Source organism: Rhamphochromis longiceps, linkage group LG9, assembly GCF_057381845.1.
Source record: "Rhamphochromis longiceps isolate RC_006_pf linkage group LG9, R_longiceps_female_GT1.1, whole genome shotgun sequence".
Taxonomy (NCBI): Eukaryota; Metazoa; Chordata; class Actinopteri; order Cichliformes; family Cichlidae; genus Rhamphochromis; species Rhamphochromis longiceps.
Genome location: NC_140565.1, coordinates 19,728,814 through 19,749,610, shown reverse-complemented (window position 1 = coordinate 19,749,610; position 20,797 = coordinate 19,728,814). Strand labels below are relative to the sequence as shown.

At 42.7% G+C, this 20,797-nt stretch overlaps 1 protein-coding gene across 2 annotated transcripts in view; it reads right to left on the bottom strand.

Annotated features, from left to right (window-relative positions):
* Positions 1-20,797, bottom strand: part of arfgef1 (ADP-ribosylation factor guanine nucleotide-exchange factor 1 (brefeldin A-inhibited)) — a 53,965-nt gene that overhangs the window by 14,760 nt on the left and 18,408 nt on the right. The window contains exons 3-17 of one of the 2 annotated variants that reach the window (XM_085418657.1): positions 18,180-18,336; positions 17,825-17,971; positions 16,135-16,314; positions 15,658-15,711; positions 13,312-13,669; positions 12,310-12,435; positions 11,474-11,721; positions 10,955-11,088; positions 7,149-7,383; positions 5,621-5,720; positions 5,190-5,329; positions 4,993-5,101; positions 1,831-2,032; positions 1,625-1,736; positions 25-230 (exon numbers count right to left, since the gene is read on the bottom strand). In XM_085418657.1, the coding sequence (XP_085274783.1) occupies positions 25-230; positions 1,625-1,736; positions 1,831-2,032; positions 4,993-5,101; positions 5,190-5,329; positions 5,621-5,720; positions 7,149-7,383; positions 10,955-11,088; positions 11,474-11,721; positions 12,310-12,435; positions 13,312-13,669; positions 15,658-15,711; positions 16,135-16,314; positions 17,825-17,971; positions 18,180-18,336 (2,508 nt within the window). The remainder of the gene's footprint in view (positions 1-24; positions 231-1,624; positions 1,737-1,830; positions 2,033-4,992; positions 5,102-5,189; positions 5,330-5,620; positions 5,721-7,148; positions 7,384-10,954; positions 11,089-11,473; positions 11,722-12,309; positions 12,436-13,311; positions 13,670-15,657; positions 15,712-16,134; positions 16,315-17,824; positions 17,972-18,179; positions 18,337-20,797) is intronic. The other variant, XM_085418658.1, reaches the window with a different exon arrangement.

Sequence of the window (20,797 nt, the reverse complement as noted above, 5' to 3'; positions counted from 1 at the left end):
GCATTTCCAGAGTCATAAACTCACCCCTGGTTGCATTCAAGATATCTCGCCGCAAATTTCTCCATGAGCCGGTCGATTTTCTGGGCCTCTCCGGGCAGCCGAAAGCCCTCCAGGAACATCCTCAGCGCAGAGACAAAGTCTTTGCCCTGGAAGTCCATTTGATCCACGTAGGCGTACATCACCTCTTTATTGAAACGGTCATTATCCCCGAGGAATTCTCCCACTTGAGTCTGACAGAGCAAAAGAAAACAGAGGCTATGTGAAACGTGCCGCAACGTAAAACACATATTTAGCATTTGTCTGTGCTGGTTCTTATCTACTGCGTGTGTGGGAGAGTGTCTGAAATAGATTGAAGTTCTGAGATGAGATTTCTTTTCTAATGAGATGGAATGACCATAAATGTGCCAAAGTTTGTCTTTCTCTGGGAAATTTCTTAATATGCATGAAGCACCAAAAATACATTTGACAAACTCAGCACCAACATTTCTTTTCAGAAATAATCATGTGGGGTATTACCAGTTTTATGCAAACAACATTTTTTTCTACTGGGCTACAAATGCATGCTAGCGACAGCAGGATAGGATGTAGACTTTAATAGTATCCTACTGTAGCTGATCTGGGCTCTGTACCACAAAACAGGTTCAACATCTTTCCGTTATATGGATCCACTTACCCTAACATCGGGACATGAACATGATAAAGTAACCCAGGCTTTATCAATCTAGCTGGGATATGATTAGCATGTTTACATCAAAGGGAAGTGGTGCTGTTAGCTGGTAAAGTTATGTGTAAGAAACTGTATTTATCACTGATCCTCATTGTTAGACCCTCTTGCTCTCCACACACAGGGGTTTTTTCCAGGAATGGATTTTTCTAGGCAACTGATTGGTCAGTAAGAGGCGATTTCATACCTGCTGATCTTTAATCTCAAACCTATCATTTTCCAGAGCAGGTTAGGTTGGCAACATGTTACCATGGCAATATAACCCAGCAAGACCTGAACCACCTTGATAGTCCTGAAAACTCAGGGTTAATCCTGAAGTTAAGATAGATTAGCCACATCCTGCTTCATAGGACAGGCTGTAGCGTTAGCTTGCTGCACCCTTGTTCTGACGGGCGGATGCAGGCAACAGAAGAAAAACAGTCACTTCACGCCATCTCATATGTCATCTGTTGCAATATTTACAATATTAGACATTCTTAGACTTTCTTCATTTCATATCTCAGCTTTAGTTAACGATTCTGATCTCCAGATGTTTGTGTGGGAAACTCACTCCATGCTACTAGAATGAGCCATTTTCCTCCCTGCCATAACTTCGCTTGAGTAAATCTCATTTGTGCTATTTTTAATAACACCCCCCGACACATACAACAACTGTTCTGGTGCCACAGCCGCACTTACAACTCTGGCACCATCAGCCGTCGGTGACTGAGTATCGTATTCGCTTAACCCGGTCTTGGGATAAAGCTGTAAACGTTACACCTGCTCTGAGATCACTGTGCGGTTTGTGCTTCCTCACTTCAACATGCCAAAAGTCTGGACCCAAATCTGTGTTGTGGTGTGAGCAGAGAAGCAGATCTGTACTCTGTTTTAGCTGAAAGTAAGAACCACATGACTTCTTACCGAATCGAGCCTCTCCTCCTGGTGCAAAAACTGAGCAAGGTCCTCGGGGGTTGTACCCAGCATGCCTTGCTCCTGAAGGTACTGAATTCCTCTCTTTGGTTTCTTGTTAAACCTATAGAAGATCCAGAGAAGGACAACTTAATGAAGCTAATGCCACAGTTATCCGGAGGATAAAACGATTACTCCGTGAAAGCGGCACCCCTTACAGGTCGATGCCCTGCTCGATGATCTCCTTTTGCTGCTTGAGCACTTCAAACTGCTCTGGGTTGTCAGTACCAGACATCTGCGTGCTGTAGCTTCCGATACCGGACGAGGCTGTGGAGTCCAGAGAGTTAATGCTCCCATAGCGGTTTATGGTCTCCGGAGCCTTGGACTCTGTGCTTTCTTGTTCTGATGGTTTCTCTTGGCCTGAGGAATAAAAAAGAAAGAAAAAAATACACCAGATAAGACAACGCAGAAGGGACGACAGATAAGTGGACATATATGATAATAACAGAAAAAAAAGACTATTGTTGCAACTCCCAGCAAACATCATAGAAGCGAGGCCTTTAATTGAAACTCTGGCACAAGCATGGCCTCAAGGCTTAAAAAACAGCTAACTTAAAGCTAGTACTGCAGGAGACAAACTTCAGTCATTTAAAAGGGGGAAAACTGGACCAAAGAAAATGAACCCAAGGTCTACTTAATGATTTTTTGTTGTTGTTGGCAGGGAGGGTATGAATGCAAGCGTTACTCGAATCCGTGCACAATCGCAGCTTAATGAATTCCAGAAACACACATTTATTCACACTGTCGGAGCAGGTGCAAGGCAGGAGGGAGGGGAGGGGTATTATAAAAGGTGGGTTATCTGAAAAGCTCCAGGTCGTCAAAGGGAAAGCAGAAAGAACTTAGACACCAATAGAGGCTGGTTTCTTAAGCCTGCTGGAGTAAGCTCAGGGATCTGCTGCTGCTGGAGCGAGTCCACGCTGTAAGACGGAGGGAGTCTGATTACCTATCGGAAACTCTTTAAAACATTCAGGACAAAGCCGCAGTAATGTGAGCTGGCACTCTGTGTCCACTCCCCGGCTTACAGAACGGAGGGAAAACAATGGGGGAACACAAGCTGTGCGTCGGGGAACTACTTTATAATGTTTCCATCAAAACCAACCAGCAGCATTTTCACCTATTAGTAGTTGTGGTTAAATTCAAACACGGTTTTTGTTACAAATCTATGGGTATAGCTGGGCAACAGGAAACTCTCAAACACAAGCTATGTAACCCAACATTAGTACAAAACTCCCTACGGACACAACGGGTGTAAAACGAGCGACACAAACACGTTCCAGCAAACACTCCATACTGCTCTACTGTTACCTGCTCTTGCTTTGAAGTCGTTCACAAGGAGAGACAAGGGACAGTTTAAAAACAGGGGATGTGATATATTGTACTGCTATACTCTATTTGTAACCACAATTCATATTCCACATTGTAAAATAAAAGAAAACAGTGAAAACTTCTCTGTCTGAAATTCGGCGGCAAACGTAACATTCAAAATTCAAATACTAACCTATAGTGATGTGCGATACCACTGATTTCCTTTCTGATCCGATACCAAGTAAAATTCAGGGTGGTATCAGCGATACTGATCCGATACCGATACTCTGTACAAAAACTTAATGTTTCATTGCATTTCATAATACAATATATAATTGTATTATGTAATTGTAATAATAACATAACCATATTGCTTCATAATGATTAGAGGACATCAGACAACTTGTTTTTATTGCTTAATAATGCAGAATAATCATATAGAAACAAAAAAAAAAAAAAAACTGACGTTGTGCGCTATTTGAGCATGTTGCCTGCCTGCAGCACTAAAGGACTCTGCGAGAGACGTCGGTCTCGCCCTAGCAGCACCTGTCCCTGTCCTCCTCTTCAGTTCGCCTCAACATAAGCTTATCATATTCTGTGATGTGATTTACTCCGAGGTGTTTGACGAGGTCAGTGGTGTTGCCACAACAACGTGTCCACACAGGACTCTGTTTGCGCTCAGCCATTGTTGTGAGTGTGCACGCCAGGGGCTGCCACACATTTATACAGCCGTATTCCGCATATGACTATGAAAGGCGTAAGAGGAAGTAGTTCCTTCCAAATTAGACGATCCGAATTGTATAGTTTCTTTCCACTGCGTTCATTTTAATGGAAAAACTACAAATTTACCCCAGAGTACTAAAATATCGATATTAAAATATGAGAATCGATTCTAGAACATAAATTGCTGGGATCGGAAGAATCGATATTTCAGTATCGATCCGCACACCACTACTAACCTATGAGTTCCTGCTAGATTGCTAATGAGGTGGCATAAGTTTTGAAATAGAAATAGCGCCACTGTGAGCGAACACAGCTGCCTATGCTAGTTAGCCCTGTTAGCCCAGCCTGAGGCTAGCCCATGGGCTGCTCCAGAAGGCTTCTGGGATATCTTTCCAGTGCTTTCACGCAGCTGTACTCTTCCTTAGTTTGAGCAAACAACAGAAATCCTCCGATGTGCTGAAAACCCAAGGGCCAGTCTGACACTGAAGATATCTTCAGTCCACCCCCCCCGCCTCAATCATGGCTCGGCCTAAGGTATCGTTCTTTTCAGGATTAAACCTCCTGGATTAGCCTGTCTGCGCCAGCCTCTGGGCATTATCCCGCTGCTTCGAGCGGTGGGAACCGAGCTGATGAACGTTTGCATTTCTTCTTAAGAGTTGTAGCTCTCCCAGATGAATGCCAGCTGTCCACCCTGCCTCTGATTGCAACTATGCTGATGGAGCTTTATCGCAAACCAGTAAAAACCTTTAAAAGCCTGAATTATGAAATTATTGCTAGAAATGTCTACATTTTGGAAATAGGAGTGTTTATCAAAAATCTGGCAAATAAAATAAAAAAAATATGCAATCTTAATTAGCATAACAGTGTTTAATTAGCATCATATTTCCTACATTAGGTGGAGGATTGAAAAAGACGGAGGCTACAAGGCAAAAAATAAAATTAAGGTACCCAAACACTTCCTTTTATTTAAGCTTTAGTCATACATTCAAAGCTCATTCTGAAGATTTCAGTAATATTACAGGCTTGTGTCCTGATGTATTCATTCGTGTTATATGTTCTGTATTCTGCAATTTAACCAAACAGTCTTCACTGTTATTTTTAAGGAATTACTACACTCTCCCCTGCAGTAACACATTGTTCTGTGTACAGCTAGCCTGTCTTGGATTGTTTCAAACTACCAGCCAAACACTGATCAGTGTGCAGAATAACAATGAAGAGGAAGGTTATGCCTTGTATTCAGATCAGGTCTGATGACTGCCAGACAGTTTTGATAAAAGACATGAGTGTCTCACCGAGGCTGGTCTGGGAATTGGGGTTGACGTATTGGTCTTTACTCCACTCCACCATACACTTCAGGATTGACACTAGACACTCAAGGCCTTTCTTTCTCAGGGTCAGCTCCTAGAAAAGCATCCCAACAGTTTTTTTCAGCCCAAGATTGTGAATAATAGCAATAATAACTTTAAATTAAATAAATAAATAAAATCACCTGCTGGGGGGTTATCCCAAGCTCATGGCCTCCACGACCTTGTGCAATTTTCGAGAGGTCGTTGACCAGCCGTTCAAATATGTTAGCAGCATTCAAGTCACAGTCATAGTTCACGTAGATGTCCACGACACTCTGGGCGTCTGTTGGGACAGATGGGAGCCAGATGGAGTTTGGGAGTGAAAATGTGGAGGGTGAATCAATAGGCATACATATAAAGATAATAATTAATCATTAGATGAAACTGCAACTTTGTTACGACAGTCACGTGAAAAAAGAAGCAGTTCATATGAGGTATTATTCAGCATTTCTGTACAGCTAAAAACTTTTTTGACAACTAGTAGATATATCTGCACCACATCTAAAGCCCCAATCAAAGTACTTCTATTTTCTAAATGACACAAAGAGAAGTGAAAATAGAGAGAGACGCCAACCTGCACATATTCTAGTGAGGGTTTGTATAACCATCCATTTGTGGTCATAGGAGCTTGTGGACGTCTCAAGAATATACAGGAAAATCTCCTTGAAGAACACCTGTTGAGAGAGTTCATGTGACAGTGTAAACATGAATCACACACACAAGGAGAGGTAAAAACAACCTTCAGGTGCCTGCATAACCAAAAAAAAAAAAAAAAAAAAAAAAAGAGAAAGCCCACACGCAACCCTCCAGAAGCAAAACACGATTCCCCTCGAGTGGATACAACAAATATAGCAGGTGGATGTCAAATGTTCGACAGTTAGACTCAGAAGAATAAACTGTAGGCAGAGGAGGAAGAACGTTACAGCAGATATGGTAACAGCCCGTCAATATCTCTTACCACTGAAAGATGCTAGATATAAACATGAAAGATACACATATATACTGACAGTTCTTCACTGTAAAAACAAGTCGATCAAAATTATTTTCTCTTTTAAATGTGGCGTTTAACACCTCAATTGTTCCTGTGTTTCCTACAAAGTGAACCAGGTGCCAGATGAACTAGTTGGCTGATGAACTAGCCAAGTAGTTCATCGGGTTTTCCCTGCACATCTAAGTAAAAATAAAAGAGAGAAAAATATCCTAGCTTGACTCACCATGGGAAAAATATTGAATGACTTCTGGGTTCAAAACATTTCTTTGTACTACGTTCCAGAGACTGTTAGTGCAGAAACTGCTGCTTTCTATGGCGATCCTTTCTGTCGATACCTTTTTGCTATAAACGGCACTTCTTTGAAAGTCCAAAAGTAGCCGGGCACAAAACGACTTGGGTCTCTAAAGCTAATTTTCCCTTCATCAGTAATGTACAAGGAGGATTTCTTTTATTACTCACACATTTACACCTAATAAGGATTTAAGTGTGCCGACACAGGTCGCTGCCTTCCTAGATGTTTGCATTTTTAATACAGTTGTAAGCTGCATTATTGTCAGACAAGTTTAATAGTAAGTAAGACCCCAAATAAGAGGGGCTGCATGTCTTTGTGATGAACCTCTGAGGTCTATGGATGAAGCCTGCTAACAAAGAAAGGAGATATCAACTGAAAACTCTTCTTCTGTCACTTACATAATCAAGATGGCAACGACTGAAATACCAGACTTAACGCTTCCAATTGTGTTACCACAATCATCTTTTATATACAGTTTATGGTCAATACTTTCATAAACTATATGGACAAAAGCACTGGGTCACACCTACTGTTAGCCATGCAGTGTGCCTTTACAAACACAACTGAATACGACTGTGATGCCGTAACAGAAAGGAAATGAAAGCATTTAGGAACCACAGCAACCCAGCCGTGAAGTGGCAGACTATGTAAAGGTCCCCGAGTGCAGTCTCTGCTGAGTCAATAACTGCAGAGCTCCTCTGGCATTAACATCAGCACAGAAACTGTGTGCCGGGAGCTTCACGGCATGGGTTTCTATGGCCGACAGCTCTTGTGTAGGAGACCCAGTGCTTTTGTCCAAACTTAAAGCAAATGCTTTACCTCGATTTGCATCTTGAGGTGTGTCTTGAAGTGAGAAAGGAGAGTGAGGAAAATGGAAAGAGACAGTTCGAAGACCTCAGGCACAGAGGAGACCCCATTCTTGGACAGAGCCACACACAGGTACTGCTTGATGGCGTTTATGAACATCTCGTTGGTCTTAAAGATGGGCCCGGCGTTTTGCAGGATGGACAGCAGCAGCTGGAGGGACAAGACCTTCGACCGCAACTCGTGGGACCTGAGACGAGGACAGAAAAGAGGAAGTTAAAATCTTTGATGAAAGCAAGGGGAACAATTGATTCCCCTTCGGAAAGTTACAAAATTAAATTCATCCACAACAATAACATAAGCTTGTTATCATGAATTGACTGTCTCCTTTGAATAGAAAAGAGGGCTTGAATTAAAACACAAAAAAATACCCTGTGCAGTGGTTTGTTTGTGCGCACATATCAATGTGTGAAGCTTCATCTTCTATAGCAGGGGTCGGCAACCTTTCTAATGATGAGTGCCATCTAAAATTTCCTCAGAAGTCAATGTGCCATATCAACCGTTGCATTAGCAATAGATTTAATAATGCTCTACATCAACAGCTACACACTATATAAAACAACTTTATAGAACTATATTTCTAAACAGACGTTGGCATAGTGCAGATCAGCTATTTTGATATGTAGAGCCAAATACTGTCAATAAGGCCTGTGCAATGTTCTTAACACAGTTAAACTTGTCAGGTAGTGATGCCCAGCAGGTGAAAATGCAAGCTCCATGAACACGCACAGCTGTGGATTCCAGCTGCGTTCGTAGTTCTGCAAACTTTGACCCCACAGAGTCGAGCTTTTGAGTTCAATCAGCTGCATTTCGATGTCCTCTGTGTCCAGCCAGTTAAAGAGAGACAAATCCAGCTGCTCGCTAAAGCTTTCTGGTTAGATCAGAAAAGAAAACATTGGTCCATACACCTGAAAGTCCCGAAGACGCATCGTGAATCCTGTCTCGAGTCCATGGATGTATCAGTGTATTTCCGTGGTGCTGATGCTGCGCTGAGCGGACAGCTCCTGAAGCATTTGTGTCGGAATGTGGAAATTTCAGCATCGCTTGAAAAAACTGCCAGCTAGCCACGTCCCTCTCACAGGTAGGCTACGTTATTTTTATCCAATTACAAGTTGAATCTGGTAGTTGGGGTTGTTAGCTAAGATACCGTCATTAAGAAGAACAACTGACGTGTCTATGCGAGCTAATTTGCGATGTGCACCGGTGGCCCGGCCATTTATTTTTTAATGCTCCTTCTCAGATTAATTCACCGCGTGTCGTGCCATCAGTTAAACCCTTCACGTGTCAGCTGTGGCACGAGTGATCAGGGTTGCAGACCCCTGTACTATAGCATTTTACAGATCCAAATCTGCAATAACGCTCAGCGCTGGATAAAACAACCAAAAAAATGTATCTAATCATCTGCCCAAGGCTTTTAACCATGAAAAGTTTTCGTCACAAAATGCTCTTGGCAACCAAAAGAGAAACAAAAATCTCACTAAAACAAAGTACCTATAAGTGACATGATCTGTCCTTCAAGCAAAGTTATTCCACAAAGTGGGAAAAGTGTAACGCACAGTAAAACTAAATCATGCTGTATCTCTGCATCAGAGAGTTAAAAACTTCAACAGCATCAAAGAAATGCTCGGGAAACCAAATCAAACGCCCCTGCGCGTATAGCGTCAGCCCGTCTGAACTGTTTTCCTGCAGCAGCAGGACGAAACAAGTCAAAAATCACACTTTCAGCTACTTTATATTCTGGGTTTGGCTGCTTCTGTGCAATGTCTTCCATCTCTGGCAAGCAGACAAATTAGGATTTATGTGGCACAACAACAGGGTGCCTCTACTTCTCTTTCAATAGCCAAAAAATATGGAGCAAAGGAAAACATACTGCTTTATCGCCAACCAGATTGTTGTGAAGAAAGAAATGCAATGTTAGTACAATGCAAGAAAACTACAACACTAAAAGCATTAAAATAAGAAAGAAAAACGCAGGGTTAAGACAGCTGGCCTCCTTTTCATACCCAAAGACTACATCCGCCTTTATTTTAAGTTTATCCCCCTTAGGATATCCAGAAAAGAGTAGTTAGCACATTGGTGGTTAGCAAATCTAGAATAAAAATCAAGTATTTCTTCAAATTTATAAAACAATAAAATAAAGTAGTTTCTGATGGTGATAATGATAATAATAAAGCCACACTTTCGCCTGTGTGCTCCCTCATGACAGAGTGACAAAGTGTGACTCATGAGGCAGAACAGCCTTGTTAGGAAGGTAAAAGGTTTCTGTCTGGCACTGACACGGCACATCAGTGCTGAGGTAACTGACGTGGCCTTCATTAGACACACACACACACACACAAATGGGCACAAACACACAAACACCATTCTTTCTTTTGAATTTTCAACATTTTCATTAAAAAGCTATTGAGCAAAGGACTGAGATTGCAGTTCATTTCACCGGATTAAAGTAAAATAAAAGTGACGGATGATTAAATAAACGGAACAGTAAACAAACCAGCCAGCAGAGCCTGAATTGAGTTTCACAAAGAAACCAGATGCGGGAAATCCAGTTTCTCAAAAGCTATAGCCATCAGGTCAAGCCAATCGCATGCCCTTTTTGGAAAACCAGAGATGGGTCAGAAGAAATATTACATGAAGGCACATATCTAATTATACTTTTCTGCTGTTAAAAAAAGGGAAGCAGTTAAAATGGGATGAAACCAGGAAGTGATTCAGAAAATGCTGAGTGATGGCTCATTGTCTGCCTTATCATCATGTATCAGAACACTGCAGTTATCATGGGAGCGATCCTCATTTTAAACCATGACTCACATTTGTGCATGTCTATCCCAAAGATGAAACCAAATAAAAATCGAAGCTTTTCATTGGGGGCTTTACTGGAAGCACAATACATCACTAATTCATTTTACTAACAAACAAAGGTTTTTGAAGGAGAATGTCAGCTGGAAAGCATCCAAATAAAACTGATTTTCCACATTCTTTTAGATAACCACATTAAAAATTTCATTTATTTCTCATTAAATGTCAGTAATATGTTTCTCCACTGCAAACTAAGTAATCAAGATTGGGATACAGCAATGAACTGATAGAAAGTAAGTCCAAAACTATTTGGATAATTCATTATTTCAGTTGTTTAGCAGCAAAAATGTTTTACAGTTAGGTCTTACAGTTAATCACTCAGTCATCCATCCATTCATTAGTAGAAGTCGAAGCAAAGACCCAAAGATCTTCCTCCAACTGACCACCTCCCCTCTTAGGTCTACAGGGGGACACCAACGCGCTCCCAAGTCAGAGATATAATCTCTCAAGTGTGCTGGCTCTGTCCTGAGGTCTCTTCCTGGCAGGACAGACCCCAAACACCTCACCTAGGAAGTGCGGTGCCACAAGGCCCAGTCATCCAACCGACAGGAGGGGTTTGGTGCTATGTGGACCGAGGTGGAGCTCTTTGCCGTCCGATCCTCAGTTATTAAACCTGACTTCAAGTGAAACCTCAAATGCCTCTGACATAATTTAAGAGAGTCTGCTTGATGGGTTTTCACAGGCATGAAACCAAACAGAAGTCATTTTATGTATTTTTTTACTGCTGTGTCTAAAACTCAGCATTATTTCAGTATCAGGCTGCTATCACACCTTTCCCTCCTAACACAGCATAATTATCTCACTTTTTTTTGCATAAGTCAAAGGAGTCGAAAATATTAACCAGAAACAGACGAACCAAATAACACACAAGAGCAGTCATTATGTTTAATTTGTATCCTTACTTCGGATCAGGTGGCCCATCTGATAGCGGTTTCATTGACAGCTTGCAGAGCGAGCGAAAGACAAGAAAGGCATCTTTCTGGAGGATGTGGGAGAATTTAGCACCTGGCGGCTGGCCCGGTGCTGCTCCTGATTCCTGCAGACAAACCAGAGAAACAAAAATACTTTTAAAAAATGCCACTTTCACTCTTTATATCCTGTTGAGTGCTTAACATAAACTGTGTGTGATTATGAGCTTCCAAATCTATTAGATTTCTTTAACAGCAATCACTGAGGAGTGTAATCCTGCATAATTGGTCACATACAGCTGAATGGAAAAATTGTAAATACATAAGAATTGTAGAAAATAGCTATTTTAGCTTAATTTAAAAAAACAAAACAGGTATTCAAAGTGTGTGTGACATGTCTTTCATCATGCTTTTGATTCAAATAGGGTAACATAAAGGTTCACAGTCAAAGCTCTGATCATTTGCAGGTGATGTTAATTTGACATAAAGTAAGCAAGCTGCGTTTCCTGGTACCTGAGTGTCGTTGGATGAGACGGAGAGTCTGTCATCAGGCAGGGAGGGGGTGAAGCTGGCAGAAATAGGTGTGCCGGGGATGCCGTTGGCATGGACGTGCTCGCTGTCACTACCCACAGTGCCCTCATCCTCCAGGGAGCTCTGGGTGCCCTCTGTTGCCGCTTCTGCAGGCTCTGACTCTGCTGGCTCCCCCTCGCCACCAGACTCCTTGGTGTCAGAGCACAGGTTTGCTGGGTCCAGGCAGTGGCCTGCAGGGTGGAGTTGAATCGACAAGGGGTGATACACTAATCTGTAATATTTAAACACCTTCAAATGATCTACAAAAGGGACACAATTTGTTTTTTATGACGAGAAAAGCATTCTAGACTTAGTTTGACGACCTGACGAATTACAAAGAAAGAAGACAGCTCTGGAACATAACCGCCATCTTTCATCTGAGGTTAGCGAAGCAAAGAACTATTCTTCTGTGTGCTCAAAGAATTTTTTTAGGTTTTTAAGCTTTTACCCACAAAGAAAGAGCTCTTTGCTTTTCCCATACACCTCCACGAATGAGCCGCGGAAGTGTCGGGAGGAGAAATTATAAGATAACACTCTTCTAACTCGCTAAGTCTGGGGTAAGCTTTGCACAATGGCTGCAAATCTGCACAGGTTTTTGAGAATTTAAAGATCTCCTACTCCGACAGCAAACTGAAATCTACTTTCAGGAGTTGGCCTCAATAAAGAGCAGCTGGTTGCTGGTTTATTCTTCAGTCAGCCACTTTTTTCACGACGCAATTAGTCACTGCCTTTAAAAATAAAACACCGATTTAAGCAAACAAGCAACAAAGAAATCTTACCTCCTGCAACAGTATTGACCACCTCTTGCAGAATACTTTGGACTATTTCCTGGGCTTTCTCCTCATAGTTTGGGGTCTCCCTGTCCTCCTCCTCAGCTGCCTCTGCATGCTTCTGGGCTGCTGCACCTAAATAAAAACCATGTAAAGTCTGAGTGTACGCCTTGATACGTTGTACATGCAGTCCTGTGAAAAAGAAAGTTCTGTATAGAGTCTCGTGAAAAGCTAGAGGCTGGAAAAAATGGCTTTATTAGTCTTTCATGTTATTGTGGAAGAATTTTGGCCCACTCTTCTTAACAACATTGCTTCAGTTTCTGGAGGTTTGCAGGAATTTGTTTATGCACAGTTCTCTGAAGGTCTCACCATAGCATTTGAGTCAGGCTGAGGTCTGGACACCTTGATTCTTTTCTTCTTCTGTCATTTTGTTGTAGATTTGCTGCTGCACCCAAATTATAGCTTAGAGATCTTTTAAAACCGCGTGTGGAGTGCAGTAAAAGGGACCAGCATGCAAAAAGTTACAATGTCACTAAAAAACATTTTTATTCTCCTCTTCAGATTCTATAGTAGTTCCCTCATTAAAGGAGCTTCTGCAACACTATCTGTAGTATCAAATATCTGCAACAGAAAACACTGGTTCTTGCAGTTTCTTTTTAATTATTACACCAAACTGCAAAGCATTTTAAGCACGAGGCTTTTACAGTTTGCATTCAAGGTGCTGTTTACTCTGGACAAGTTGATACAACTCAAACGACATGCCACGTGCTCTTGAACGTTACGCCGTGTGCCTGATATATTTAAAGCGACAGTTAAACAGCACTTAGCTGTGAGAGAGTTGATCGCTTTTAGTGGCCAAACATGGTGGCACAGGGAGAGATTAAACTTAAAAAACAAAAAAGCAAGATAATGGGTTCATAATCAGGGAAGAGATATTTTGTGATTGTCCGTGTCTACTGACAGAGAAAGAGAAAATGGAAAAAAAGGAAGAAACTCTGCGTGCAGCCTTACTTTCTGCCGCTGCAGTGGCTTGGTCTGCCTCGGTTTGTTCACTTTCAGCCACGCAGAACTCTGAACCGTTTTCTGGGTCTGGGTTCTCTCCCTTCTCCTCCTGCTCCCTCTGCTCCTCCTGCTCTTTGAGGGCAGACCTGCCGCTGCTCTCCGGGGCCGGTGTCGAGGGCGTCGATGGGGTGGACGGGGTGGTGATGCTGGGAGTCGGAGGGGTGAGGGGCCCGTTGGCCTCCCGTGTCGGACCCTTCGCCGGCGAATGAATGTGGGTCTGGTGCTGGGCGGAGTCTGGCTCGGTGTGCTGAGTGACTGGGGAGTGCTGCCTGTGCCGCTCTCTCTCCAGCTGTTTTGCTTCTTGCAGCTGTAAGCAGGGGTGGGGCCCACACACACACGCACACACAGACAAAACAAAACAGCAAAGCACACATAGACAGACAAAGCATGCAAAGAACAGCAAAAGCATCATAGAAGACAGACGCATGCAACACACAGACACACAGAGGACAAAAAAAAGCAAAGGTTAAGCATATAAACAAACTCATCAACAATTACAAGTCTGATCAGCCTGTCTAGATTCCCTGAAGACTCACTGAGCCACAACACTCCCAGATGTCAAAGCAGAGAACAAAAGATGACTACAGATTGTAGTTGTAGTATACAAAAAAAAAAGCAGTACAGTTTGCCAGCATACATCAGATGTGTGTTCATATGGAGATGCGTATGAAAATGCACGCACTGAGAAGAAAGACATGCCATTAAAAAAAACAGCAATCAGACAAACTTCGAGGAATCGGTTCATGCTGGCCCGTGTCAACGGGGTCTACTCTAACCCGCCGGTGCTGCAAAATATTTCTGGTGGAAAAACGGCTGTCCCGGCTGATGTGTCACAGCTGACATGTGCAACCGCTGCTTCTGACGGGGAGCGCCGCAAAGTGTTGCCATGCTTTAGCCGGGCAGGGCCCAGACCAAAAGTGGGTCATAAATCATTTGCACATGCTCATAATCTATTAAAAAAAACATTACATGTTTGTGAAAGTTGTGCTGATTGCCTCCTGGAAAAGGCTTCTGAGAAAACAAAGAGATATTTAAGAAAAAAAAAAACCAGTTTAACACTTCAGTGCTTGACAGCAAACACCGATCCGTACGAGGAAAAAAAAATAACTACGAGCAGCGGCAAGAACAAGAACCCAGCGGTGCATTTTGCCATCTGAGCGTGCGTGTGATGATTTGCCGACAATAAAGGTTAAAAGGCAAATGACAGACTCAAGAGTCAAAGAGGAGAGGCGCAGCAGCTTGAAGGGGGGGACGTGGGTCACAGATGAAAATACAAACAGTGTGACACATTTACCAAACAATGTGATCTTTCGAGCTACGGCGACTCTCTTTCGAATTCAGAGCTTTAATTAGAAGAACAAATGAGCCAAAATGAATTTGTTTCAATGAATTAGCCTGTCTGTATCCATTACTAGCCATAAGACACAATTACACTATCAGTATTATTACATTCAATCATTTGACTATTACAAAGCAAACCAAAAACTGACTCCTCTCATTAAACTCGTTGCGTCTTACTCTCAAATCAACACTCTCGATAATTAAACCAGACTGCTGATCTTGTCGCATTAAATGTAATCGAATAGATTCAGTGACACGGCATTGCGAATGAAACGATTAGTATTGAATACGAGTGACGGTAGCGGGACAGGACGAAGGCGCCTCGACTGGGAGGTTTGGGCGAAGACAAACTAAGATCATTATTTAAATGCCACCTCAGTCGGATAGTGTGATAGCTGTGATCACAGCGTGCAGAATACTTCTACACACAGACACACAAAGTGGATCTCCCTGTGCAGCAGCAGCAGCACTGGGCAGGCAGCGACAGCACAACAATAGGCCTCTGCCTCAAAGTCTGCCTCGTCTACCGACTCCTGCCTCGCATTTCTCCGTCTGACTCGGTATCAATGGCTCATTGTTCTGAAAGCCCTCTCAAGAAGCAAAGCATAAGAAAACTCGTCAGGAATGAGACGGGCGCAGCTGACCTGCTTGTACAGCGTTTACCGCGCCCAGGTGTGACTGTAAACTAAAATGTTAACTGGTGCGGGAGGAAAGCGAGATGATTTGTGGGCAAGTCAACAGAAGCCACAGCAAGCATACGGTGGAAGAAGTGCACAGCATACCTGCTCCTGTGCGGTGCAGGAGCAAAAAGGAGGAGAGAACGGATGAGTGCATGGATGGATGAGTGAGGGAAGGAAAAAAAAAAAAAAAGCTCTAATGCGCAAACACAGATGCACAGAGAAGAGTTTAGAAGAGGTCGGATCAGGCATGTCACGGCAGTCCTGCACGCTTTACCTGGCGGTCACGCTTTCTGGAGGCCAGAGACCAAGATAGCCTGTGATTTGTAAGCTATGTGTCCAAAAGGAAAGGAGGGAGGCAGGTGAGGAAGGGGGGAAAAAGTGTCATTCAAAAAGAAAAAGATGACATTAGAGCAAGCTTTTTTTGCCTTTTTTTCTGAAGGCAATAACTAAAATGTCCCTCTGGACACAAAGCAAACAACAGATTTTAATTAAATCTGGTGGTTCGAGTAAACCAGTCACAGAAAGCAAAGACATTATTTCCAATCCACTCTGACTCCAGATTTGACTGCAGCATAGATTTGTTTAGGCTAGCGCTATAATTTATTTAATACTCATATTAGCTTCACTGGCTTTTATGCATTAGTGACAGCATCAGTGATTCAGACAGCCGCTCCAAAGATGAGCTGTCCATGGTGTCTCTACATAAACAGAATTCTGTGCGATTCGGTGTTTACAGAGGCTTCGAACATACTGCTTGGTTCTCCATGCGTGCGAAGATAACGTTGAGCATCTGTGTGAGCGTGGCCTTGGCTGTGGTCTGATTGATGAGGTTCTTGCTGGCCAGGTAGATGTTGTAACAGGTGCGGACGGCCTGCAGAACAGTACCCTCGTGGATTTCTATATGCTGAGACGTCACCGCTGTCAAGAGAGCCTGAAAGGAAAGACCAAAAACTACCATTAACTGCTGACGCAGGACGAGAAAAAGCCGAGAATCGCAGCTGCGCAAAAAACCAAAAGCCAAACACTGATGCAGTCAAGAACAGCTGGACGTTTCAGCATTCGAAATCTTAAATGCAAACACCTCTCAAAAGTATAGGGCTGTGCGATATGACCAAAATCTCATATCCCGATATAAGACATTTATCGTCCTGACAACGATATAAATCACAAAATCTTCTGTAAATTCTGTGAATCTCGGGCAGCTCGACTTGCGTAAAGTGTTTCCAGCTGGGCGTCGTGTACCTGGAGACGAATGTTTTAACCGATGCATGAAACTACACATTTTTAGGCAAAGGTTGTAACGGCCGCCGTTTTCTTTGTGAGTATTTATTACACGCCGTGCTGCGGGGAAAAGCCTGTTCTAACGTTTGAGTCTAAGGTTTATTTTTTAGCACCTGACGGCTCTTTTTTGCTTCTCATCCGTCAAAACTCTGCATACTCAATCACATGATTCAGTTTGTTTTGAAAAGTCTCAACAGGATCTTGAGCTTTATTGTGAAAGGTTTACGTGGAAAACAAACAAGCGGACAGCGGAGCCACGCGATGGTTTTACCATCGTTGTTGCTAACGACAACATGTAAAAACAGGCGCTTGTCCGTCTGTAGTGTGGTTATATTAAATATAAGAGAACGAGAGAACTTTAAGAAATTAATATAGCTACAGGTCACTACAGTAACCGTCAAAACGATGAAAAAATATTGCTGTAAACAGTTTATTTTGCAACACCACGAAACAAACGATAGCGTAATAGGAAACGATAGACGTTTGTATATCGTCATCCCATATATATCGTTATATTGAACAGCCCTACAAAAGTATGTCAGAAAATCTAGTTTATTGAACTTTTTCTGATGCACAAACTTCAAATAAGCTCATAACCTCACAGCTACGAGGGAGGAATCCCCGCCCACAGACCTAAATAGGGTCACTCACAGGTGTAAAAAAGGGGAGCAGCCATGAAGCTAAGTAGAAGTCTTTAAAACCAAAGTCACTGTGGCTTTGTCCATTTTTATATAGTCTATCAGGAGAACAACACAATACACCACAAAGCAGGGACAGCAAGTTATTAACAATAAATATAAAACAGATTCACAACTAATATTAAAACTTAAATAGTTGCCACTATCACTGACTTTGTCAGGTAAGTCTCCGAGATAAAATGAAAAAGTAATCGTATTTACAATATAATTACAGATTGTTTTTCAAATGACATACATATTAATAAGGTAAAATAATATTGTATTATTCAACAGTCCAGCAGGATTATCTGCTGCAGCCACAAACAGCAAGTGTTATTAAAGATTGCTGCAGATCAAAGCCACATAAAGACACAGATGTGGTCTTTTAAGGAATGACTGTCGGCTAATTAAATTCTCTAAAGTGTGTATTGAGCGTGTCTGCGACAAGCTGCGATATGTCAGAAGAGGGGGACGGCAGCACACCTTAATAATCTGTAGCTGCACGCCCTCGTCAGTCTGAGGTCCTTGAAAACAAGCGCAGATGGTCTCGATGATCCTGTCGATGAGCTTCTTGCCCGGAGCCGTGCTGTCCGGGGCGCTGCCCGTCAGGTGGCCATACGCTATCAGCTTCTAAAAGTCACACGAACATGCAGACGTAAACACACATATGCAAAAACACAACTAAACGACCTGGTAGCATGGAATTAAAAGAACTTATTTTTCTTCAAAGACATCCAAAGATACAGTAAAGGCAGAGCCCAGCACACAGTTCGCTGCCATAAAGTAACACTCGTGCAAGCACTCGGGGGCCTGCGGTGTGACTTGTCCCGCCACTGACCTGTAAACAGTCGAGCGAGGTGATGACGATGCGGGGACATTTGGATTGACATGCCAGCTCAAACGGCAAGAAGTACTTGTCGGCTTCAATGAAGTTGGTCTTTGATTTGATTGGCGGTAAAGTGCTGGAACCTGATTTGCCATCTCCACCCGGTGGACTGGGGAGGGAAGGAAAATAAATACATTTTAAAAAAGAGGAAGAAAGGGACAGAGACTGTGAGATAAACACTGTGGCTCCGCGGTCCCGTCTGTCATCTGGAGTCACAAGAAAAGAAACGGGGCATAAAAATCAACATGACACACTAACACTTTTGTTGACATCCAAGCCTGAAACAAACACGAAAAAGCGCCGGGGATGGCGTGCTTCACTATAAAGAACAACCTCTGCTTGCTCCACAGCTGAAGCAGGACATCAAACAAGCTAAACCAAAGAAGACCCTGTGCTTTATCCTGTTCCTGAGGGGGAAAATGAATAGTAAGAACAGATTTTATTACACTGAATTTAATGTAGTGCCTGGGGTAGTAATCCCAGAGGTTTTGTAATTCAAGCTTTGCCATGGGTCCATGCTGATAAAGCATCTCCTCCTGCACGACTGGTAACTGCACAGCTATTTTTTCGGAATTTTTAAAAGACCGGAGACAGCCTTAAAATATAGACCATCGCTTTCAGCAGCCATGTCTTTACAGCATCCCTAAGCGCTACCACCACACCCAGACTGCACAAGCTGGAAGAGGAGAAGAACAGAGAAAGGGAGGGAGACGGCTAGCGGTGGAGGGGGCTGCATTGTTTATGTCTTGGCAACGGAAAAAGGACGAGTTCAGCTCTTTTTTAGAGGGACGACCACGCCGAGCATAGAAGGGCACAATCAGAGACAGAGAAAGAAGCGAGGACTGATCGCTTGTACAAGAAGAGAAGAGGGAAAAAAAGGATTCAGAGCCAGTTAAAAACGAAAGAGGCATCAAGCAGCATGAATTCACCAGGAAAATGAGGGTGCTCAGAGAAGAGCAGAAGAAGGGAGAACGCTTAGAGCGCTGGAAAGGAATATAATATAAGTTGTCTGAAAGCAGCCGAGGAAATGGGTATTAATTACCACAAATTAAAGATGATTGGACAGGGAAGGAGCTACAAATATCGAGCATAAAAATGGAAAACATGAACCCGTTTACCAGGCTTACAGTCTTCTTCAAAAACATTGTGGACAACAACATTAAAATGATTAAAAAGATCTTTGCTATGATTCAGCAAGAGCATCCACTCTGTCAGCTTATTACTGGTCTGACCCAGTCTCAATTTCTCTCTCAGCTATTATGTTGTGGATCTGCAGGGAGCTCGTCTCCGCTGGTTTATCCCTGAACTCCCTGCTTAATGTCACCTGGCCTGCTCAGCCCTTTATTATAAGCCCAATGTCAGGCTCAGGCTGCTTATAAAACATAAACACTATAAAACTGAGTTCTAGTCAGACAGCACAGCCAGCACATCCTGCAGCTATGTTATTACATGGAACTGAATACTGCATTCAATTAAATGCTGAAGTCAAAGGTTCATCTTTATCTTGGAAACAAGCGCTTAAAAATCCTTACTGGAGCCATGTTTCCTTACAAGCTCTCAATCAGGTCACATGTGCTTTCATTAGCAGCTGCACTTTGCTTTTAATTTCATAGCTTTCAAAGCTTATCTAATTTCCTGGCAAAGAAAACGAAAAGAATGCATAGAATTTATCTTATTGTGTACTACTTCAGGACTTCAGGGCTGCCGGTTGGTCAAATCTGTCACCTTTGGACAGAACCAGAGCGTTTCCTCCATCTTTATCCTGAGCTAATCTCTACAAAGATACATCAGCATTTAAATAAGCACAGTTCTCAGACGAGGGAGAGAAAATCGGGTGCTGGAAGCTTTCAGTCTGTTTGCATTACATGCTGTGTTGGCCGATCATACAGCAGGCTTTGGCCTGTATGCAGGTAAACAGTCTGTGTTTTGGCAAATGCAATCCCCATTTTGCTTTTCACACCGACTCCAAACCAGTGTCCATTTCCTGATGACAATTTAACTTTGAGCTTTTTAAAAAAATTTATTGACATTCTTAAAGAAAGACCTGTGCACAAAACAGGAAGTGGTAAAGCGTCAGAATGCTGGCTGTTGTTTCTAGATGCTACGCCATATGGACAAAAGTATTAGGACACACCTCGTTGCCACAGGTTTATAAGAAAAACAAAACAAAACAAGCAATTCGCCATGCAGTCTGCCTTCACAAGCACTTGTAAAAGAATGGGTCGCTCTAAAGAGCGTAGCACTGTAACAGGATGCTACTGTTGCAACAAGGCAGTTTGTGCAATTTCTTTCCGACTAGTTCAACTGCAAGTGGTATTATTACAAAGTAGGGCTGCCACGATTAGTCGACTAGTCACGATTACGTCGACTATCAAAATCGTCGACGACTGATTTAATAGTCGACGCGTCGTTTGAAGCTTTGTAAGATCACAAAAGGCGCAGGAATAAGTAGTAGGATTTAAGAGTGTAATAACGGACTGAAACAGAAGATGGCAGCACTGCATGTACAAGGATGCCAGCTGCCGTTAAACCCCGAAGAAGAAGAAGCTTTGTCCCAGAATTCATAGCGC